This window comes from Cynocephalus volans, chromosome 12 (genome assembly GCF_027409185.1).
Source record: "Cynocephalus volans isolate mCynVol1 chromosome 12, mCynVol1.pri, whole genome shotgun sequence".
NCBI classification, from domain to species: domain Eukaryota; kingdom Metazoa; phylum Chordata; class Mammalia; order Dermoptera; family Cynocephalidae; genus Cynocephalus; species Cynocephalus volans.
Window position 1 is genome coordinate 54,224,945 of NC_084471.1, and position 25,279 is coordinate 54,250,223.

At 38.8% G+C, this 25,279-nt stretch overlaps 1 protein-coding gene across 5 annotated transcripts in view; it reads left to right on the forward strand.

Moving 5' to 3' along the window:
• GRIP1 (glutamate receptor interacting protein 1) overlaps positions 1-25,279 on the forward strand; it is a 396,854-nt gene that overhangs the window by 194,720 nt on the left and 176,855 nt on the right. For all 5 annotated transcript variants that reach the window (XM_063074588.1, XM_063074591.1, XM_063074593.1 and 2 more), the window contains exon 2: positions 6,447-6,527. In XM_063074588.1, the coding sequence (XP_062930658.1) occupies positions 6,447-6,527 (81 nt within the window). The remainder of the gene's footprint in view (positions 1-6,446; positions 6,528-25,279) is intronic.

The window sequence follows — 25,279 nt, forward strand, 5'->3', positions numbered from 1 at the left end:
GAGCAGGGCTTTCCAAACTTTACTATGCATATAAATCACCTGGAGATTTTGTTCAATGCACACTCTGATTCCATAGGTTGGGACAGGGCTTGAGATTCTGTGTTTCTGACAAGCTTCCAGGCGATGTTCATGCTGCTCCTCCATGGACCACATTTTGAAAAGCAAGAAATTAGATAATAGAGTGTTAACGGAGAAAAATGGGCTTATAAAACAGGCCTACAACAACATGAGCCGTATGGTTGATGTTCTTTTTAGCTGTAATACTTAACCCCTGAAATGGTTTTGTGATTATGATTGGTATAATTTTAAAGGACATTCTATCATTGTGAAGAAACCACTGTACATTTGTTTTCAAAATAAAGTTGCACTTGGTTGATTTTTTTTTTTTTTTTTGATGTTCAAAAACAAAAAACCTGGTCCCTTTAAGAATAAAAAGCACCTCGGTGTCTGAATTATAAAACTATAAGGAAACCTGCAGAGTCAAGGATAGACATTAATGCCATGCAGATGCAAAACAAATCACAAAACAGAAGGAAAGTGGATGGATGGAGGAGGAAAAATCATCTCAATAGGAAAGAGATGATCATGGAGCAGCGCTGCCTCTGCCTCCTGCTGTCAAACTCAGGTCCTTCCCACTTCCTTCTGCTTTAAACCTAGCTGCGCGGACCTCTTTATCAGGTTAGGGAAGGAGATGAAATCAATCCACTCTCAGTGATAAGTCATAAGCAGCTAGCTATCCATGTTACAGCCTTGACATGCCAAAGCAGTAGAGCTATAGCCCATGTAGGACCCAGAAGCCTTCTGACTCTGGGAAAGATCCAGAGGGCACTTTTGGCTTGGCCTTATTAAAAAAAAAAAAAGGGGGGGGGATATTTTAATCAGGAATTAAGACTGATTTAGGAGCATTTGGCCTTATCTTTGAGTTTGCACTTTTTAAAATTATATAGGGCACTGCGATTGTAGTTATACATCATTTTAATAAGAAAAGAAAGACATAATTAAGTTCTATTGTCAAAACCCTTGACAGCTATCCTTCAGGAAATCGTGCTGAAATTTTAGAGTGTGCTATTAAACCACCAAGGCAGCAAAACTGAACTGGAGAGCAAGTGTGGAAGAGAGAAAAGCAGCTGTGGGATGTCCATGGTGGGGTGGAGTGAGATGCTCACACGACTCAAGTGCTGAAAAGATTTTGCTTTCCCACCACACAAAACTTCCATGTTGGCCAAAAGCCTAAAATGGCTTATTTCTTGATATTTCTGACTGCAGAATTCTGGATCAATTCATTGCTGTGGATCTCCTTTTCTCTTCCTGTGTCCCTCCCCCATGAGCACCCTAAGCCTGGGCTTATTCTCCCCTCAGGTAATCAAGCACCGTGTTCCAGTCTCAAACTTATGAAGAAATAAAGATTCCACAATCACCATTCCACTTAAAGTTTCATTATCTTTCATCCTCTTTGATTCTCAGTTTGCACACAGTAGGCACTAAAGTTTGTGAGATTTAACTGAATTCAAGGGACAGATTATTTCCTTTTCAATGGATTTCATTTTGTTCATCCATGGAAAACAGTTTTCTTCTGAGTTCATAATGACGTGCATGAGCCTTGTGGCATGAGCTGCCTGTCTCCCTACTGCTAGGAAATGGTCATAATGTTTAACTGCACAAAATGTCTATCTTTTTTTTTCTAATCAAGAAGTTAAGGGATCTGCTGGCTTAGCAGGTGCCTCAATTGTGCATAATTAGTTGCTAGGAATTGTTGAGCATAGGCTGATTAGTCTCAGCCAAAGGAAATTAAAAAAATTTTTTTTCAACAAAGCCCTGAACACAGCTAGAGATTCCTGAAACTATAGTCATATCCACTTCCTCTGGGAAGCCCAGACCTTGGGAACAGGAGAAGCAGGAGATGGAGAGACCAGGATCATTCTGATTACACATGGATGCGTCTGGTGCCAGGCAACCCCTGGAGGGTAGGAGAACATGAGGGGACCTGAGTTATTCCCTCAAGATGTGATTCTCACAGCTCCAAAGTGGGCTTTGGTTGTGATGCAGAGTGAATTATTGCTGCTTAGGTGCCTGCTGTTTGCTTTCCATGTTTATAAACACTAGCTTCACTTGGAATATGTAATCAAAACAAATGATCTGTGTTTGCCCCTCCTGTGTTTGGCACAAGAGGAGACTGGTCAAAATGGGGGGGAGATGAGAGGGACAGATGGTCACCCCCATCGTTGTTCTTCTGTTGTAAGTGTATGCTTGACTAAACCCTTTCTGTGCTTTTGTCACCATGTCAGTTCTCCCTATTAGTGGAGGGCATTTTCCCTAGCCTCATGGGATGTCACTGTGAAGGGACCCACGTTCTTCCCTGTTATGGCCAATATGCAAGCCCTATAACAGTGGGAGGCCATCATGTGTGACAGTGATTATCTAGCTGCTAAGATGTCATTAGAAAAGGCTGGCAGTTCTGATACCCTGAGATGTCCTTAGTGATTACTTGCAGCATTCATTTTAGTGAGCAGTCGCTCACTAGCTGAATGTCTGCTTTGCCCCTATAGTGGCTTTCAATCCCTCATTCATATGATTGTCAATGTCAAGGCTGAGTATGGTATGAAAATCAAAATTCTTTTATTTAAAGGCATTATTTTAAAGGTTGTTTGATAAATCCTTCTGTAGTCTAAATGAAAATGAAAGGAACTATATTTTAATATCAGTCTTATAAAGAGCCACAGATTTTTAACATGCTTGACTAAGCCCTTTCTGTGCCCTAATGTTAAGTCAATACTTAACAGTGATTAGGTGATGACCTGACTTTAAAAGGAATAGGCTATAAACCTAGAAAAAGAAAATCAGAGGTAGGAAAGGAAAAAATCAGAGGTAGGTTGAAAAAGAAAATCAGGGGTAGCTCATAACAAATGTTTGACTTTCTTCAGGTTGTTTGCTTTCAATAAATGCTGTAGTCTGAAAAGTTGGATATAATTCATTCATCCATCAGCAAATATTTAGTGAATGCCTACAGTGTGCCGGGTACTGTTCTGGATATATTTCTTACTGATTGATTCCTTCTCTTGTTATTTTACCTATTTTTTATTCATTTATGTACCTAGATGGAACTTGAAAGTCTATTTAGTGTCTCCCCGATGAAACAAAGGAAAAGTATTAACAACATACATCTTATAATTCAATGACTCTTTAAGGCCCACACTGGGGAGCCATGAGTTGTAATGGCATTTAAAAAAAAATTTATCTTTAAAAAAGTGAGCTGAAAAGTATAAATCATTTCCATAGTATCATTTTTAAATGTTATTCCCTCTAGGCAAAGAAGTATGTGAAGGAGGAGGAATGAGATTTATATACACACAGAAAAGAATTGGCTATGATGGCTCATTTTTGTAGCCTCCTCAGGATTTAATTCCTCCTCCACAGGAATTCACACAAAATATGCAAGGTCTCTGCTAGTGTGGTGTCTGGTCACTTACCTGTGTGATACAGCAACATGTGGACCCAATGACCCAATCTCATTGTCTATCCAAGAAGAAATAAGATAAAGAGCAAAGAGCATAGGAATAAGAATAGAAGAAATTCAGTCTAGACTCACTTTAGATGTGCGCCTTCTATAGATTTACCTCTCTGGGCCTCAGTCCCAACTATGAAATGAAAGCATGGTCTAGATTGTCCCATATAAGCAAGAAATTCTAGGAATATATCTACAAATCTGCATTAAGGGACACGTGAGAAGACCATGATAGAAGCCTCCATAGTTCTCCATGACTTTATGCTCAAGGTTTAAAAATGCACCCTGGGCGTTCTTGTCCTCAGCCACTGATTCATTCAGTGTTTTCTCTCCATTTCTGTTTTCAAAGTTTGAACCAAGATTTGACTTTTAGTAAGTCACATCAAGAAAGCTGATGTTCATTCTGTAGTGGGTACGTTTTTACAAAAGGCCCATGATGCCTCTTAGATGTTTAAAATAAAAAGATATCCTTAGGGCAAGTTTCCAAAAACCCAAATGTTAAATTGTACCATGCTGCTCTGTGGCTGTGCTCTCCTTAACGCCCCTGATCAACATTGTCAAACTTCTGCCGTACTGCCATTGGGAATTATTGCTTTCACCCTGATTGACTTTGAAAAGCTATTTTTAGATAGCATCAAACTTATTTCGGTCTGGTCCTTTGATCAATACAACTTTTGGCTTCTAGGTAATTATTTACTTTTGCCTATCAAGTAAAAACACTTGATATTGGGAGTGAGGGTGGCGTTGGGGATGGCTGTGCAGAGGTTGGCCAGGTGGCCATCTACAATTCAGTTTCAACCTTTTAAGGATTGCACAATAAACACTCTTGACTCTAAATTGAGGAAATTGTTTTCAAATATAAATGAGAAAACCATTTTACCAGTGTTGACTACTTCTGTAATGCAAACTGGATAAATTTCTAAAGAAATGGTTCCTTAAAATAGTGCATCAAGCACAGATAACCCCCGTTTCCTTGGCAAATCTCTCATTGCCATTTAAGAAAATCCAACACTGGATTCAACCCAAGACTTTGCTTGGCTGGAATCCTGACAAATTGAAAACTGAGGGAAGCCTTTATGTTGTTGTGATCTACATTGCCAGGCTCAAGGTTCTGTATGCATAAATACACAATGTAAAAGTTTTGGATAATGAAAGGAAATATATTTTTAAATCACTCTTATAAAGAATCCCAGATTTTAACATATAGTAATTTGGTTTTAATAGGTGCTATATAAAGCATATTGCCTAATTATTAAATTGACACTGAGAGGAAAGTATTCAAATACTCAGGGGGGAACAGTGGGGCAAATGGAGCCTTTTGTAGCATAATGCTTACATTTTGTTTTGTGGTTTTTGATTATATTGAAAATTGTGTTTGCAAAGAGAAGAGTCAAAGACCTAAGATACTACTTCGAAAGGAAAAATGATGATGTTGATAGTGTTGGTATCTAAAGTTGGTAGTTTATCTTTATGGTTGGAGGAATATAAAGAATCGTGACAAATGAAATGTAAACATGTAACAGTGTGACTTCCGTTTTTTAAGTTAATTGCAGCTTACAGCAGTGTTAATCTTTCCTTTTGTCATTGCTTATAAAGACTGTTGGTTTTATGAAGAAATTGTGAATCATTTCAACCAGAAGTACATCCTAGAGAGGAAATGAGGTCTGCAATTTTGAAACACAAACCACTTAGTTAGGAAAATTAATGTTCTCAGAAGATAAAGCCCTGTTGCTGAATTAAACCTTTGTTGTATTTAATAGTTTGCCATGCACAATATGGTTTTTGCAAATCCTTTAATGATTTCCTGTTAAAACAACAGCAATAACGGACAAACTGTATAGTGCAGCCAGAAGTGACATTCCAGTCGTCTATATTGACTGAATATGCTAGATAATTATTTTACATTATATTTACTTTAAGCCATATTCTTGAAATGTTGAAGGTTGTTACTCATATCCTATTAAGGAAATATTTAAGGTCGTTACTCAGGTATCTCTTTTACTTGATACAAATGACCCCATCCAAACTAGTAAGAATTGTTCCTTTCTATTTTAACCCTAATATTTGCCATCTAGATCCCTACCTTTGTATTCCAACCAGATTAAATCCTTTCCTAGGTTAAAAAAAAAAATCACTTTACTTAAAATTTGATGGATCATCACCTCTATGATCTTGTCACCTAGAGTTTTAATCATTCAGCTTCCTGCCTAACTCACAGATATACTGAGCTTTAGACCTTCTGTCTTTTCAGTTGCTCTTTTTATGGTTCTGCAGGTTATTTTCATCCCTTTCTAAAAGAGGACAAGTCACCTTGTTGCAATATGTGTCTTCTTTTGCTAAACCATCATTCCTTGCCTACTGTTAACCTAGCTTCTCTGGTCTTACTTCTGAACATCCCTATCCCTCTGCTTTGCACTGGCCACTGGTTCACACTCCCAGGAGGGACCTACTAACTCTGTCTTTATTCTCCTGCAATACTAATGCTCTGTCATCTGCTTATCTGAAATATACATTTCTGTCATTTCCTTTGTTCTTCTACCTGACTATTCTTAGTGCCCACTGAGCCATTTTATTTCTTCTTTGTCTTCCTGTTACACATATTCACTGATACTTCTTTATCAATGAATGTAGGTGACAGGCACATAATTTGTTCACTATATTTGCATACTTCTTACCATTTTATAAATGTCTTCACATGCACTATAGCTTTTGCTTCTGACAACCCTAAGAGGTAGATAACAATTTTATCCCTCTTTCATGGGAGAGGAAACTGATTTTCAAAGAGTTGTCCCACAGCTAACTCAAGTTCAGGAACCAGGTCTACTAGGCTCTTTCTACGTACCATATCACCTCTCTCTGGCAGAAGGATTGGAGTCCTTTAAAAATCTTCACTGCATTAGAAACTGGATGGAAATTAACCAAACCCTTCATTGTACCTTTGCAGATGAGAGTCCCTACACTAAATCCGCCAGCCAGACAAAGCCGCCTGATGGAGCATTGGCTGTGAGGAGACAGAGCATTCCAGGTTAGACCAGACTGTTGGATTTTTCAGCTGTCTTACTTTTGAATCCTGTTATTTTCTGGTCTGAAGTAATTCCAACTTGGTAATAAAAATCGTATTGTTTCTTAGCACATAGACTGCATTCTACACAATGGTTTCAAACAATATTCACAAAAGCTTGGCTTTGGAAAACCTTGCCAACTTGTGAGAATTCATCTTGTAATCCATCATTGTAAAATCCTCTGTAAAATGACTTGAATTTATATCAACTCTCACTCCTTTACTTACTCATACCTCTGTTTTCAGGGGATGACTTTCACAGCAGCATCCATTTCCTTACTGAGACATACCTGGCAGAACAAAGGGGTTCAAAATTGCAGTAGCAGGTCATGTATGCAAATAAAAATTACTCCTTTCTTCTCATCTCTTTGAACCTGGATTTGCTTCCACTGGACAACTCTTATAAAATGCTGGGACTTTGTTTCCTTAGGAAGGTGTGATTCAGATTCTTATAATACACTGAGTGACAGATAGCTATGTTTTTCCAGCAAACCATCATGAAGTATCTTAACATGTCTCTACCCTGAAACTTCAATATTTTGAAGCTTTGATTTTGAGAATGATACAAAAGCATGTAAGTTCTCAAAAGGGGAAGGAAATTCAAAATATTTTTTAAACTTTATCTGAATTAGATAATTCACGGAAAAACCTCTAATGGAAGCAACTGTATTTAAGAGAAGGGTTAAAAGCATTAATATATTTAAATGTTTATCAAAAATAATGCATGTATATATTTTATATAAGCAAATCTAGTACAACTAAACCCTAGCTGCAAGATGTTCAAGTACAGTAGTTCAAGCAATTCAGGAGAAACAAAACAGTGCTTCCTACATTAAATTGAATGGTTTGGCAAATCTGTCAATGAAAGGAGAACTTTTCCATTTCAATAAAAAGCAAGATAAGTCCAGTTTCTGAGCAACCCTGTTCATCATTTTTTTTTTAACAAAAATTACCGTTGGTTATTTTTACTGTTATTTTGAAGGCTTAGGTTTATTATGAAAGTACATGGCTTATAAAGATATACATTATGAATATGTTATACATCCTTGTTTTGGTGCTTTGAAGATTCTAAAGTAATTTGAATTCTGTAATTAGATGGCATCACACTGTACTGAGATTTCTTCCATTCCATCCTAGAAAACATCATTCTTAGTTCTGTCGTGTTTAGAAAAACTATTATAATCAGCTGTGGGCTGTGTTCTCTGCTTTCTCCTTGTCAGCAAAATCTGAGGTTTAAGGATATCAGTTGTCCATCGATTCCTTGTTGGCTTCTCTACCTTAACCGGTACTCAGTATTCTTCTGTTGGGAAGAGGCGAAAGACTTCCCAATGTCCTTATACTAAACCAATGCACTGACTATTGCCAGTGTTTTCCTTTCACGGGTTCTCGAGTGTTACACACTAAATTATGACACATGTTTGGGGGCCAGACTTTTTCTTAAAGTTATTATGTAGTTTTTTAAGGTGCGTGTCAGGTACACAGAATTGGCTTATCATAATCCTTTCTTTGTGACACAAGTGATTCTTCATTATAGAGTTTTCTCCTTTTTTCCCCGTTTGTCAGATTTAAAAGTCACTGGAATTGTGAACTTTTGTGTAAGCTAACATATTGTTTTTCTGTAGTTCAACCATGGACAAACACCTTTTTGATCATCCCTCATGAGGTAGGGGCCAAAGAGGTCAGAGTCTTCAAAATCTTCTTAGCTATTTAGAACAGTCCAAGAAAAAAGGCTGCACCAGCCAGAGGACTAAGAAACCAAAATGGTAAATAGCTGATTATTACTTACTATCATCCAAAGGAGAAAATTAACAAACTTTGGAAACTACTTCCTGACTAAAATGACTCTTGGAGTTCTAATCCTTTACTGTCTTCCTTAAAAATACCTATGAACTTATGTTCTGGCAAAAAGAAGGGAGTATCCCAGATCTTTGGCCATGAAGTCACTTATATCAAAGAGAGACTTAACCCAGCATCTGTAAGTCTTAACCAGAAGCAACAACCACGTCCACCTTTGCACCTACTGATTCCATCAGACAGAGAGAAATGCACAGAGGAAAGGGCCAGGTAAATGCATGCTCTTTATCACTTACTGGAGCTTCCGCTGAAAGATTCTGAAGTGGTCTCACGATGGACTAAGTTGGACCACATGAAGCCATGAATGCTGCAAGTATACAGCCTTTGTCTCTTTCTCCTGTGCTCACCTCCATATCTTACTTCCCTCAAGGTATTATTACCCCCCCCACCCCACCCCCATAGCAAGGAAAAATGCATCTAGAGAAAAGTGCACCAAGGAAAGAAGTCCTAAAGGAGGGCTTGGCTCATTTACCAGGCCCTGGTCTTCTCAGTGCAGAGGCACTTCCCAAGGCAGACGCATCTGCTGAGCCATTTAACTGCCCCAGCTGCTGGAGAGTAGACAAGCACAGGAAGCTGAACCTTAAAGGAGCTATGGCTTTTTTCTGCATCTCCTCCAAAGCTCCACTCCCTGTGGTCCAATGATGGTGATTGAATTTGACCATTCGATAGTGAAGGAAGAGCATAAAGTATCAGAAGGCAGCGTCTCTATCCAAGTTTTATGACAGTTTAAGCTATTCTTTGAAACTTATTCTACAAATGTAGATGTGGTGCTTTCTAGAGTAAATATTTATACACACATACATAGTTAAGATTTCTTAACACAAGCTCTGCTATTTCCTTGGCATAATAGAGTAACTCTTAACAATTCTATTCCAAAGAGGAACCTTGAATGTTAACAGAAGTATAATTTTCTATTCATTCATATCAAAATTCACTATCCTTGTCTAAACTCAAAATTACTGCAGCATTTATTTTATATTCACAAGTCAAATATGTGTCTTTCATTAAATAGCAGTTCTAACTGCAAATCTTTTCATCCTCCTCCTTTTCTCTTCCCAAAAAAGGGAATGGATTAAACATCTCTTAAGAGCAAAATGCATTTGCCTTGGATAAAGGGGAAATGCATTATTCATGTTATTTGGGAACTTGTCATTTTAATCATGTCTCTTATGGCATAAAATGTAAAAATGAAAAGTTTTTTAGTCTTTCATAAGGTTTTGTAAAATTTTTAGTAATGATGATAGTAAAAAATGACATGATGTCCCTAGAACACTGAAGTTTAAATTTAGATTAGAGATTTAACATTCTGTTAAGGTGTATTTTCAATCTCCTTTCTGCCCATTTTTTTCAAAGATAAGATAAATTGCAAGTACAGAGATATTTGGAACTGATAGAATTTACCATGTATCCATAATCTATTAAAAAGAATCTGTTGATCTGATTCTCCTTTATTTGACACATTGCTGGTGAATTCAAGTTTGACTGCTTGAAGTGTTTGTCCAGATTATTAGAGGAAATCTGTACCAACTCTGAGCTTGACAGATTTTGCAATAATTTGTGGCTTTGCCCACTTAGAGATGAAACATTTAATCATATTTCTCTAATGTTTGTGAAGGGAAAAAACAGACACTACACCAGGCCTCAAAGCCTAGAGTTAGTATATAATTTATTTGATTTGCCTCTTCTTCCTGCATTGGCTATCTTCCTTTGCTTATGTTAGTCTTAACAAAGATATCTGGACACTTGACAGACGTAGGAATATGTCAAGGACTCATATCTATTCCATTTGCAAACTTGGGTGCACCCAGGAAAATTATCTTAAATTTGTGTTCAGAATGAGGCTTCAAAAGTTTCTATAGGATTTTTTTTCCCCTTCCTAGAATATAGGAAAAGACACTTACCAATTTGGTTATAATGGAATGAAATTGATATCAGTCTTTCTTGCTTCTCACATTTAGGTATTTGGGGAAAGGAGGGAGTAAAACTATGAAACTGAGAGTCTGAAATGTTCAGTAGCCCAAAATGTATACAGCCAAGCTTTTTAGAATACATCTGGGAAGGGTCAACATGTACTGAACAGTCAAAGTCTGGAAAATAATACCATGCCCCTGACACCGAAGCTGGAACTCTTAGATTAAGGGGAAAGACAAGAATTTTGAAGGTTCTTCTCTGTCTGGCATTTTCCTGTCTTGGTTATGTACCCAATTTGATGCTTCGTTGGTCTAAATTTTTATTGTTACAGAAGATATATAGTGTAACTTACACTCGGATTTTATAGTTATCCCGCCTTGCAGGTGTGTGAAAGGCATTTACTCTCATTTTGGGGCCTGGTTCTGCTTCCTCTGTTTAGTTCCACCATTGAGCCCCTCCAAAAAATGAGTGAGTCTGAGAGATGGGAAACCAAAGTTAGGTGAATTAAGCAAGTATGAAATGTCATACAAAGAAGGATGCTGCAGATGCTGCACAAATGTACTGACAGAATTGACTATTAGTGAGGATGTGACAAATATGGGAAAATACCAAGGGACCAGCACCTTTGCTACTGTCAAGCTGTCCCTGCGTCCTTGGAAGCATCCCAATGAGCCAAGGTGAGGACAGTGGGGATTAAGGACCAGGATGTACCCTACCAAAGCCCCTTAGTGTCAGCATTAAGAAAGAGCCTAAAACCATGATGTTTACAAGTGTTAAAATTGCTGAATATTTAGGAAATTAGCAAAATTATAGCACTTCTTTAGCAATAAGTTCTTACAACCATAAAGTCAAGATTATTGGTTGCACTGTACATATGTCTCAAGATTCTTCCCTCCTCCCCCATTTTTTGCTTTTTCCATTGTAGTTATTACTATCTGAAATAAACTAATAAATTCATTATTTTTTTCCTTCTTTGTCCTTAGCTAAAACATAATCTACATGAAGGCAGGTACTGTATATGTCTTGTTTGCTACTGTATCTCTAGTGCATAGAATACTGCTTAGCAAATGTTAGGTATTCAGTCAATACTTGTGGAATGGACGAATAAGCAAAGATCACCAGGCAGGTTTTCTTTGTGCAGAGTCCATTACCTTATGACCAGTATGCTTGCCTACAAAAAGTGCAACACAATCTCTGTTTACCACATGTTTTCTGACTCGTATGCTGCAGCAAATATTCACATTGGCCTTGAGGCTGTACCAAATATGACATTTCTAAGGAAAATGTCTGCTGCCTGGGACTAATGAATAGAATATAGGTCAGCTAGAAGCTACAGACTTTTAAAGGCCAGAGGTGTCCCCCAGCCTTATTTGTTTCTGTTTGAGCAGAAAATGTCTGTGATTCATTCAACTGTTCTGCTATAGAAAAGAGCTAAAATATATGTGAAAATAGCTGGAGACTATAAATAGAGTAATGCAGAGCAGACCTTATTACTTATTATGGCAGGTGCACATTAAGGATTTCCCCCAGAGAACTGATCCAGTTTGCTTTGTGGCTGGGGGTGCATACTGAGTCTCCTCAAATAGCACCAGGCAAACTGAGCAGCCTGATTTGTGTGTTCAGTGCTGTAGCTTTCATGAGCGATTCAGAGAGATGACAGTCAATTATGTTTACGCTTCTCTCACTCCTAGTACACATGGCTGAACTACAGTAAAGTGGTACATAAGCAGCAAGTGATTTTTCAACAACAATTCTTCCAGCCTGCAATTTAGGGAAAATTTTGTTGTGATGATTAGTACTGTGCCTCGGTATTTCCTGAGCCCCTGCCCCGTGTTACAGGAGTGGTACACTTGGTCATTGCCGTGGTCCAGGTATCAGACAGAGTGACTCTGATGACGCTAGCACAGCCTCCCAGTGTCTGAGGAACATTGTACAAGAAGGCTCAAAAATACTTGCACAGGAGCTACAAGGAAAAAGTCTTTTCCCTCTCCTACTTTTGTGCTGAAGAAAAATTAATTCTTCCACTCTCCGAGTTAGGGAGACCTTCAACTCAGGGTTTTAAAATTAAGTGGCTTTTGAGAATTAGGCTGGGTGAAAGTTGTATTGCTTGACTGGCATTGGGAAAGTGGAGAACCATCTCACATAGTTTGCTGTAGAACAGAACAAACAGTTGGGCATATTAAAACTCCTCTCTTATGCACTGGCCTCAAATGACTTAGAACAGCTTCCCAAATTTCAGTCAGTCACGTGTCATCTTCATAATTTTTGTTATATTTATATATATGTTGTGTTCTACCTGTACTAGAATTAATACGATTTTAAGTAAACTTAAATTGATTCACTTTTTTACTTAGCTTTATCCTAAGCTTTCATATCTGTGATTTGATATGCGAACTATATTGTTCTAATTTAAATTAAAAATTTTTCTAACTCTGTAAATTAAAAACAAAAGTTAGTGTGTCTCCTCAAACTACCTTGTATGCATCAATGTTTATATATGCCATAATCTGGGAAACACTGACTTGGAATGAGATTTCAAGAAACCCAGTACTATATATTTTGTCAGTACATCAATAAGTAAATAAGTAATTGATTTATAGTGCAGAAACAAGTCATTTCATTGGGAGTGGAAGGCATTTGGGGCTTCTACTAAAAAATAAAAAGAAACACTAAAAGAGAAAAAGGATGCTGAACAATATTAACTCAAAGCTTAGGAAATAACAGGAATGAAATGATTGCTAGAACTAATCCGAGAGATAAGGAAAGAGAGCGGGGAAGGGAGGAGAGCCATGGATAATTGTAAAAGTTGCCATTTATTGTGTGCTGCATTCCAAGTACTGGACTTGGCATTTTTATAAATATCATTTTATTTCTTTCTCACAGCACTTCCTGGAAATAAGTTTTGTTAATTCCCCTCTTAAAGAAGAACAAACTGAAGTTCTGAGAGCTAATCACTTGTCCAAGGTCACAGGACTAGGAAGTAGTGGACCTTGGATAAACTCTGAATAAACTCTGAATAAATATGAATTTTGACCAGAGTGCTGAGGAGTGAGAGAAGGGAGAAGGTGGGGAGAGAATCCATACCTAGAATAAGATGTAAAGACGCTGACTTCAAGAGTCAAGCCTGTGCTTGGAAGTGTACAGAAAGAGCGAAGTTAGCAGGGGCCTCTGGGTGTGGCAGTCCCTGTCCACCCAAGTTGCAGAATTCGTCAGCCCTCACTGACTGGTGCCCTTGATTAGGGTGGGTTAATGGTAATGGCTGGGGGCCATGAGGCTCATATCATTATTTCTCTAAATAACTAAGGACTTGGAGGAACTGAGGAGGCAAACCAGCATTGTTTCAATCTGTGCTATAATTTATTCTATACATTTATAATTTTCAGAGCTTCTGCTTCAAAGAAAAAAATTAACATTGGCCAAGCAGGCTTTTTTTTCTTGAAAAGTAATGGATTATACGTATTTGTGAGGTACAGAGTTGAACGTCAATACCCATGTACAATGTGTGATGATAGTCAGAATAATTAGCATATTCATCATTACAAAACCTAATCATTTCTTTGTGATGAGAACATTCGATCTCCTCTCTTCTAGCCTTTGATAACCTGCAGTAAATTAGTGTTAGTTATAGATGCCTAGCTCAACTATACACCAATAGAATTTATTTTTCCTAACTAGCTGTTTTGTGTCCATTAACCGATTTCTCACTGTCCCACTCTCTCTCCCCCTTTCCCACCTCTAGTAACCACGGTTCTGTTCCCTCCCTCTGAAAGTTCAACTTATTATTATTATTGTTTCTTTCTTTCTTTAAATTAATTAATTAATTAATTAATTTTTAAGCTCCCGCTTACAAGTGAGAACATGCGGTATCTCTCTTTTTGTGCCCATGCAGGCTTTTAGACACTTGTTCTGAAACTGTTATATGTTTCCCTTTTAATGGGATAATGCAAAGCTTTAAGAATAATAACACTGAATAAATGAAATGAGTCACTGTGTTCTGAGGCAGGGCATTTAACCTTGCAAAGACATTTCTAAAGCCAGTTCGTATATAGCTTCCATCATCAGAGTCCATGAGTAAACACTAACTCCAGGCAATACGATAGATATACTTACATTCTTTTAAAATCAAATATTCTACACGGGGTACAATCGCAATTTGTGATAATGGGCATGCTGCCAGTATGGATCGGGATTTCACATCTTGGGCATGAGGGGTGACAATCAGCTTTGGATCTCATGAATATTCATAACCAATTTAAAATATATACATTCTTACACATTTCTAAAACCTTTTCTGGGCTAGATATTGAACAAATGTTAATAAGATTTTCCCTTCAAAATATGGGTGGAAATGCTTTACAGCACATGGCACGTGTCTTTGTTCTCTGCAGGAGTTTGATTGCACCCCTGGTGCTGCCCTGCCATCTGCGTGGAATGTAAACCACCTCCACATTGATTCCCTGCCTCTCACCGCTCACATTTCACTGCATTGATCATTTTCCTCCAGCCAATCCTTTCCTTGCTTCTTAAGTCTATTAGAACTAAAATGATTTTCTCTCATTTTTTTATTTCAATTGTTCCTCTAAACTGACCCTTATACAGTCATTTAACATGTAACTACCTAGCAGTTATTTGTTGAGCACCTGCTATGTGCCAGGTACTGTTCCAGATGCTAGGAGTATAGATGTGAACCAGGCCAATAAGCCTCTGTCCTTCTGGAGCTGGCATGCTAGTAGGAGAGACAGACAGTCAGCAAACACTGAATGTCCAACATGAGATCAGGCCATGCTAAGTACAATAAAGGAAACTACTGTAAGGAGTAGAGAGTGGTGGGGGCAGAAAGACATGAGCTGTTATGTTCCAAAGGAAAGTCTAGGAGGCAGTAACAGTTGTGTGAGCCTGCAATGAGTGCTGAACCACAGAATGATCTCAAGGAAGAGGATTCTAGGCTGAGAGAAGAGCAAGTGCAAAGTCCCTGAGGTCAGGACAGCCTTGGCTTCTTAAAGAAACCGAGAGAAGGCCAGCATGGCTAGAAAGGGGGAGGAAGGCCGATAATGGCAAGAGATGAGATGGAGAAAAAGACAAGGATAGGTGAGATTAAAACAAACAAAAACCAAATCACAGCAATATCTCAACTGCTCAACCGTAGTATGGCTTCCTGTCCCACTCACAACCAAATCCGGACTCTTACCATGGCCTACAGCTCCATAGGACCTAGATGGAAAATAAACTTTAAGGAGACAAGAGTGAAAACAAGGACACCAGTTAGCAAGCTGTTGAAGTGTCTTAGGCAAGAAAGGCTTGGACTCATGGAGGTGGAGGTAGTGAAAATGGACAGATTTGGAGGAAGGAACCCAAAGAAGCTGCTGACAGATTGGATGTGGAGGAAAAAAGAGAAGTCTAGAATGATTTCAAGGTTTTTGCTCTTAACAACTGGGTAAATAGTGATGTCACTTACTCAGACAGAGAACTCCTGAGGGAGAAATGGATGAGTGGAAGGGGACGTGGTGAATCAGAGGAGAGCTCGGTTAGAGATAGGAATTTCAGAGCATCAGTTTGTAGATAGTATCTACACCCCTGGAGGTGGGGAACGTCATCTAGGCAGTGCAGAGAGGTTGAGACGAGGTCCAAGGTCTGAGCCTAGGGCACACCAAGCCTCAGAAGCTGGCAGTGAAGGGAGCTTGAGCAGCGACATGAAGAAACAGAGGCAGTGAGGGAGCAGGAGAACCAGGAGAATGCGGTAGCCTGGAATCCAAGTTAAGAGCCACTAAGGAAGGAGAAAAATTGGGACAAATACTGCTAAAACGAATAAGATGAGGACTGAGAATTGGCCATAAGATTCTGCAGGAAGAGAGTTTTTAGTGACTCTGACAGGAACAGTTTCAATGAAAAGGTGGGCGTGCAAGCCTGATTTGAGTGGGTCGAGGTGACAGTAGGACATGAGTAAACAGAGGCAGAAAATGTAGACAACTCTTGCAAAAAGCTTCTCTATCAGGGGGAACAGAGAAATAGGACAGTAGCTGGTGGGTACATGTGGCCTAGGGAGAACTTTTTTAAAAAACGTGGGAGAGGATACAGCATGTTTCTGTGCTGATGTGGTTGACGAAAGGTCGATGCAGGAAGCAGAGGGGATAAAAGCAAAAGCAGAGTCTTTGAAGACACTGGAGGGGGCCGTCCAGCATGCAGCGGGGGCTCAGCAGGAGGGTGGCAGAGTTCCGGCTGAAAGGACATGAGTCCTCTTCTGATGGTTCTGTTTCCTTAGTGAAATAAAAGGTGAGGTCATCCACAGAGAGTAAGGAGGGGAAAGGATGTTAAAGGCCTGTAGAGGAGGAGCAGGTGACATTTCAAAGACGGAAAGAGTGGATTACCCAGGGCAGTGTCAGAGGATTGCCCTGCAGTGCAGTATATCCCTAACTAACTACTGCGCTTGTCTCTCCCACAAACCGTACCTCTTGTGACCGAAAAGGAGTAAGATGAACTTATCATTCTAATGCTGATGCCCCACATTGTTCCCTTATATCATATTCCATTTCCAGTAGGAGCTCTCCTATGACTTTCATAATCTCTTCTTTTTATGAATACCCAGAATATTTTGTGTTTTTATTGACAGTATTGGCAGTTAGCTCATCCTTTTTCAAGTTGCTCTGCAATTGTTTTCCTGAGTTCTAGACTTACCTCTGATTTGAGGTTTTATTCCCTTAAACCCAAGCAAATGTTTCTTTATTAAAAATTCCCCCACGAAGTTTTGCACAGCAGGCTTCCTGGGCGCAGCCCATGTTTGTTGAATTAAAGATTCTCCTTTCATCACCTGCCTTAGGATCCCATCACTATTATGCATCGACGCTTACAAAACGATGAGATGATAGCATGGAATTCATAGCACAGTAATCCTGCTGATCTCCCTCTAATAAGCACCTCAGTCTACCACACACACGCGTGCACATTCATACATTCTTCCCTCTGTGTTCTACTTTCAGTATCAGAAACTCCACATCTAACTTCTGCTTCAATATTTTTAGACAGGAAACTTCTCTGACAAAGCAGCTCCCACACTTTTATATCTCTGCCGGCTAATAAGTAGTATTCCTTATGTCGATGGGCTGAAGTTTCCCACCTCAAACTTCTGTCCACTGGCTCTTCTAATTCTGAACTTCCCCAAAATAAGTCATTCAGATATTTAAACACACCCATTATCTCTTCCCTGAGTTGTTGTTGTTGTTGTTGCTTTTAAACCAGGTCAAAACATATTTGTTCCTTCACTCCTGCCTTATGTGACATGTTTTCCATATCTTGGTAGTTTTTCTTCAGTTGGTCAGTCCTCGTTAGCCTGTGGCAGCCAAAACTAAACACTTCCCTCAGCTGTGGTCTGAGAACAAGAAAACCGTTACCAGTAATACTCAATTAATGCAGATTAAGATTGTATTTTTAAGTGAAGTAATGATGTTTGTTTATATCGAGCTTGCTGTCAACTGAAACTTATAGGTCTTGTTCTCATGACTTGTTCTTAAGAAGAAGGTTTCCTTCCATGAGTAGGAGCACTCTGTGTAATGCTGGGAAACTCTATACCCTTCATTCAGTTGTCCGCACGTTTATTTCTGTTATTTTCAGCTAATAAGATTTGAGAAGAAGGGAGAAAGGGAGAAGGAAGAGCGCTAACAATTCTTGGACATCTATCGTGTACCTGAAATCATTCTGTCTTACTTATTCCAAAAAGGAGGAGTTAGGTCACTTTACAGAGGATCATCTCAGTCAAAGCTTCTTATCTTAAGCTGTATACACAGCTCTAATGATTCAGCTCATCTTTCCAACGGAGGGGAAAGTTTCCATTCCTGACCATCACGTATATTTACTACTCCTTTTAGCAGTGAGTTAGCCACAAATTTGATAAGCATCTGATAAAGTATTAAGAATTTTGAGCATATCAGGACCAAGGACAGAGCCCTGCAGCCTCCACATCAGAAAATTCCTTCTCACCCATGAACACTGATAAGCCTCAAAGCCACAAACTTTCAGCTGTCAGTACTCCATCCTGCCGACAGCTTCTGAGAGATCTGTCTAAAATCCCACTAAAATATTAAAACGTTGTATCTGCTATGGATTGTGTTTATATAGGGTGTTAGTTTGCATGCCTTATTCTTCAGTGGTGTAACAATCCCTTCTAACCTTTTTTCAGGACATATCCCAGAAGCTAGGATTTTCAGAGTCCTTCATTTTAGAAATTGGGATGCTTACTCATTCCAGCTTTTTAGCAAATCTGTGATTTTTATCTAAATTTCATAACCACATCTGTACATTCTTTTAATTCTCTAAGAGGTCTTTTATCTGACTCTGGAAACTTGACTGTTTTAAACAGCTAGGGCATCCTTTTAATATCACTTTACCTACCTTTGGCACAAATGTCCTTTTATTTTAATCTTGAATTCTATCCTTTCTAGTTTAAGGTTGTTCTTATTGGAAGCCACTGGAGATGCATCTTTGGAATTGAGTATCTCAGCATTTCACCATGCTAAAAGTAACTTTATACCAGCTTCTATTCATGCAAGCAGTCGACTTCTTCCCCATGTTCTTTTTGTTCTGGACTAGAGAACCTAGAAAAATTCCCTAGTCATCCTCAACACTCCTGTTAGCTACAGTCCTTGCATGATAATGTTGTCCATAATATAATAAAGCATGTCCCAGAACTAGTCTTTTTAGGAGTCCACATGAAGGTAGTTGTAATTCTGTTGGCAAGAACTATTCTTCTGCTCTCCATATACAAATAATAAAGGGAAAAAATATTAAGAGTTTGCAAATAATGAAATAAGAAATATTAAAAATGCTGGTTAAGTGATATCAAGTGTTATCAAGGGCACAAGACAATGAAATCACATATATTCTTGGTAGGAACATAAACTTTTTGGAAGACACATTGGTAGCATCAATTAAAATGTTTAGGTTTTATTTTCAGTGCTGTGGGAAACCTCCCTTAATCTTCATTTTTGGTCCTCATTGCTAAGAAGAGCTATTGAAAAGGCCGTAATACTGCAGTTCAAAAGAAAGGAACAGAGCTAAGTAATTGAGAAAAAGCCCCCTCTTAAAATGGATGTAGTGCCAGAAATAGAAGCTATAGAAAGGTTTAGGAATTGTATAACAAAGGAGTTTAACAAACTATCTGCAGTGTTAGAGAAGGGATGGGCAGAGCGCTCTTAAATTATCAGGGAGTTGAGAGAGTTAATAGAGAGAAGATACAAGCTGGATTGTCCACAAAGTCAAATTACTGAAATAAATGCAAAACAAGAGAAAGTCTCACAGAACGCAAAGATAAAAAGGGGAAAAAACCAAGATAAGAAAAGAGGAGAAAAATAGAGACCTAGAGGGCTGGTCCCAGAGATAATCTATGCATAACAGGAATACCTGAAACAGAGGACAAAGCAAATGGGGCTGAAACAGTAATTAAGAAGCTAATGGAAGAAGATTTTTGAGAGTTGAAAAACAAACTATATCTACAAATGGAAAAAGCATACAGTATACCTTTAAAATTCAGTGAAAAGAAAGCAACATCTAGATTTATTCTGGTGACATTTTTAAATTTCAAGGATAAAGAAAACATTCTACAAGTATCCAGACAAAGAAAGCAAGTTACCTGTAAAGGGGCAAAAGTCAGGATGACCTGATTTTTCTATTGCAGCTCTAAATGCCATAAGACAATGGAATAATATCTACAGAGTTTTAAGGGAAAATAATTTTGAGCCAAGAATTATATACACTGCCACGTTATCATTTCTGTACAAAGGCAACTGGAAGACATTCTCAAATATGCCGAAGTTAAGAAAATATGTCAACCAAGAACATTCCCTGAACAGTTTGCTGAATGATTTACTGCAGCAAAGAACATGAACTGAAGTAACTCAGGAGTAGGGATGTGATTGTATGAAAGAATTAATGTTGTTTTTCAGTTAGCCTGGAATTGCAAACTTGCCATGAGACACATACTATCCAGATCCCAGGAAAACAAAGAAGATATAAATAAAGCTGTGCTGAATCCACCCTGAAGCTCATCAAAATCCAGGAGGACCCTAAGATAACAGCAAGGATGGGAAAAGAAACCAAATGGAGCCTTGGTGAGACCTTGCACCTGGCTCCTGGCTCAGAGACCTCACAGGTCATGTACCCTTCCCTTCTTTTCACTTCCCCCATCCCATTCCCTCAACCCCTGAAAATCATCTACATTGAATATTGATAAATTAAAATTTTTTAAAAAGTAAAAAATATAAATAAACAAACAAACAAACAAACAAACAAACCCTCAGTAAATCAGAGTCTTTGAGATGGTTTTAGTCTGGCCATTCTCCTTCAGGTTTACCAGAGATATGGGTCAACCCAACATCCCTCCTCAGGTCACAGATATTCCTGAGTAAAGCTAACTTCCATTTTCATCAAAAAAGAAAAAAAGTTAAAAAAAAGTTTAAAAATGTATAAGCTTTATCCAACATTTCTGAGAATATATCCTCATATTTGTGCACAAAGATCTAACTATACTTGCCTACTTATAAGATGTGCTGATTTGTGACAATCATCCCAATCTGATAAAGAAATGCTTTGAAAAAAATGTGTAAGCCACCCAGCACGCACTGTAGCCACTGCTCACTGCCTCTTAGCGAGAATGTCAGTTGGCTTTGGCACTGGGAACAGGAAGGGACCTCTCTCAGCTCATGCCTCACTGCTGAAAAGTGGGAACTGAGAGTCCCTTCAATCAGCTCAGAGTGGACAAGTGGGGTGAACTTGACCGTGAAAGTGGGCAGGACTGGGAGTAACATACACCAGCAAATCATATATACAGAGATGTTCACGGAAGCACTGCTTGTTGGTAAAATACTGGAAATGACCTTAAGTAGGTATCAATGGGGGAATGGTCAGATTGAGGGGCCACCATTCTAAGAAAGATTACAAAATTGTTAAAAAGTAAGAAGTACACCTATAGGCCATCTCATGAAAATATCTCCAAGACATATTATGTTGGAAAACATCAAGTTATCTTGTGTTGTTTAATCCAATTTAGGTTAAATGTTGGCATTGAAAAGAGAATGAAAAGGTGGACTCAGGCTTTGACAGTGGTCTCCTCCAAGATGGGAGGAGGAGTAGGGGGAGTGTGTGGAAGGTGCTCCCAGGCTTTGCCCCACATCTATATCATTTGCATTTTATGCTAAATGTACTTGTATATTGCCTGGGTAATTTTTTTTAATGACTATAATGACAAGAAGGAGCACCAGTGGATTGGAGCTTCCTGGAAGACCATGTCTTGATGGGCATACCAGACCCAGCCCTACATACAGCTCTGCCAGCTGATACCACATAGCCAACAACCTTACAAGTATTTATGCATGCGTCGAGAAGACCATCTGCAAAAGAGAACAACAAAAATTCAAGGGTCTCACCATTCATAGCAATAGGAGAAAATAGAAGATTTGAAACACAAATGATCAATGATTTCAAATATTTCAGGTCATATGGAAAAGAACACATTCTCCATGGTCTTAGAGGCTGAACTAGAACTCATATGCCAGAGGTCACCAGTCAGCATCATCCCACTGGCCGAGGGCAGCCCACACATGCCTTTGGTTTGGCCTGTGAACCCTACTGATCAGGTTGCACACAGCCTGCTTCATTCAGTCTATCTGACTAGCACCTGCATTTGGATGTTTGATTCATGCTATTAGGGTAAGTTAGAAATCAGATTAGGAACTTTCTAAGTAGTACAGAAAGGCAGCATACCTTACTGATTAGGAAGCCAGGCTCTGGAGCTAGCCTGCCTTATTTGAATGCCAGCTCTGCCACCTACTACTGTGTGGAATTAAGCTAGTTGCTTAAGTTTCATGCTTGTGGTTTCGCATTGTGTGAAATGAGAGTGTAATGAGGATTATGGGAGTTAATACACATAAAGCATCCATATTAGTTATCTTTTGCTCTATAACAATATTACCACAAATTTAGCAGCTTAAAATAATACTCATTTATTATCTCATAGTGTCAGGGGGTCAGGATTCTAGGCACAGCTTATCTGGTCCTTGTCTACAATCAAGGTGTGAGCCAAGGCTGCAGCCTCAGCTGAGGCTTGACTGGTGAAAGACGTGCTTCCAAGTTCACTAGGTTGTTGGCAGAACTTAGTTCCAGGCTTCCATTTCTTTCCAGCTGTCAGCCAGACACTGCCTTCAGCCCCACATGGCTGCCGGCTTCCTCGGAGCCCGCAGAGAGGGAAAGTCTCCAGCAAGAAGGGCACTACAGTCTTATGTACATAATCACATACATGTAATAACATACATTGAGAACCTTTGCCGTATTCTACCAGTTAGATGCAAGTCACAGGTCACACCTATACACAAGGGCAGGGGACAACACAAGGGTGTTGAACGTCAGGAGCTAGGGATCCCGGAGGACTGCCATGGAGTCTGCTGTCACAGTGTACTGTCAGGCCTAGTGCATGTATAGTACTTAATAACTGTTAGTTATTATTCATTGAAGCTGTCTGAGGAAGATATAGGTAGCTTTCTGTGAGGATTTGTTTCTCACACTGGAGGTATTCAGGTAGATTCTGGATGGTGACTGTAGGCACATAGTAAAGAAAACCAAATGGTTATAGATCTTGAACTAGATGACCCTTAAATCGTATATGATTTTCTTCAGTCACCAGGCCAGGTGAATGAACTGCTCTCATTCTTCAGTCTCCTCTGGCATCTTTCTAGGTTCATTGCTGCTTTTCTTCTCACACGCTTTTTTCACTTTTACCTGATTTCACCTGTGTAAAGATGGAAATTAAAGCATCCTCTGTGATTTCTCTGAAAATTTTAAGAGTTGCTCTGGTTCTTCGTAGAACAGCCAAGCTTGGGGTTGGGGTGGGGAGGAAGGAAAGAAATACATCTTGCCTCTACTATGATTTGCAGGTTTATCTTCTCCTAAGGAAAGGGGGCCCAGGCCCTGTTTATTGCTTCTATATCTCTCAAAATCCTAACCAGGTTTTTTGGCCATCCAACATCTCTCAGAAAAGGGAGAGATGATGAATCAGAATTGTAGGCTCACTCTGCATCTTGCTGCTGACATGCAAGGGTTTCACCTGTGCATTCACCTGCCTCCACCATTTGTATAGAAGGCCTAGTAAATATATACACTTTTTGCTGAGGAGCCCAGCCCTGGAAGAGGACTGATAGGGCCACACCATGGATGGCAGCATAGAATCCAGAAGTGTATTTCTTATGTCTGGAAAGTTATTGATGGAAAACCTACGTAGCCTTGCATATTGACTTCATAAGTGCATATGCCAGCCCTATTTCTGCATTTAGCCTCTGAAAATGTGACCAAAGAACCATATGTGCCACCCATGCATACACCCAACACACACTGTGCCATGCACACACCTAGTTCTGGCCCTGTCATGCTGGGGAGAGTAAATGGGAATGACTGGGGAACTCTACAGCCATGCTAATAACTAAATATTAGAAATACAATAACCATGAAGCATCCCTGTTATTTCCCTAATTTAGGCAATTTCCCAGCAGAGTATTAAGGTGTTAATTGCTTCTGCACTTCTTTAGTTGACAGATATGTCCTTTTCCACCTAGGTAAGAGAAGCAATTATTGTAATGCTCTCCGGGGCTTGGTGAGATATTCTTTAATGAATTTTAAAGGCATTGATAGGGCATTGTGCTTTTAAAGGGAAACTGTCGTTTGTTCTGTGTCTGCTTCATAACAAGAGTGGATATTGTATGCAGAACACACGATGAATCTGTTAAAGGAAAATATGCAATGGAAAAAATAAAGACAGCAATAATATATTTTTACAAAATATGTATAAAGATTTCAGATATGAGAAAAATATGTTGCTATGTGTTCATGTATCACTGAGTTGAACAAAGATTAAACAAAACACAAACAACAAAAAGAATGAGCCTTTTTCTTTAGATATTCAGCAAGGCGTATTGCTCTGGAATTTCAACACAAAGTTATTATTCTCTGGAACAGGTAGGGATTGCCAAATGAGGGTTTGGCAGGTCGCTAACTCGATACAAATCAGTAAATATTCTTTTACTGATTATGTGAAAGTGACTTTCACAGTATATTTGTTTTGTTTTATACTTATATTCAAAAAGTAAAAGAAAAATAGTCTTTGAACCTTTTATTAGAATTTAAAACATTTTTTTTTTATGAGTCACTTTGGCAACTTGATCAAGTCAAGACAACCTACGTTAGCCAAAGTGATATTGTAGAAAGAAGACAGAATTTAGAGTTAGAACATGTGGTTTTTAAGTTCTGGCAAAATGATTTGCCTGGTGTGTGTCCTTAGTCAAGTTATCTAATCTTGAAAACTTCAGAATTTTCATCTTTAGGATCCTGGGTTTCTGTGAGAATCAAATGTATATGACTCTATTAGCTGGCTTGTTGAGTGCTATATGGATGTAAAATTATATTATCAAAGGAAGATCTCGGGCAAACAAAGGAAAAATAAACAAATGGGATTATATCAAACTGAAGAGCTTCTGCACAGCAAAAGAAACAATTAACAGAGTTAAAAGACAACCAACAGAGTGGGAGAAAATATTTGCAAAATATACATCTGACAAAGGATTAATATCCAGAATATACAAAGAACTCAAACAACTTTACAAGAAAAAAACAAGCAACCCAATTAAAAAATGGGCAAAAGAGCTAAGTAGGCATTTCTCTAAGGAAGATATACAAATGGCCAACAGACATATGAAAAAATGCTCAACATCACTCAGCATCCGGGAAATGCAAATCAAAACCACACTGAGATACCATCTCACCCCAGTTAGGATGGCTAAAATCCAAAAGACTCTGAATGATAAATGCTGGCGAGGTTGCAGAGAAAAAGGAACTCTCATACATTGTTGGTGGGACTGCAAAATGGTGCAGCCTCTATGGAAAATGGTATGGAGGTTCCTCAAACAATTGCAGATAGATCT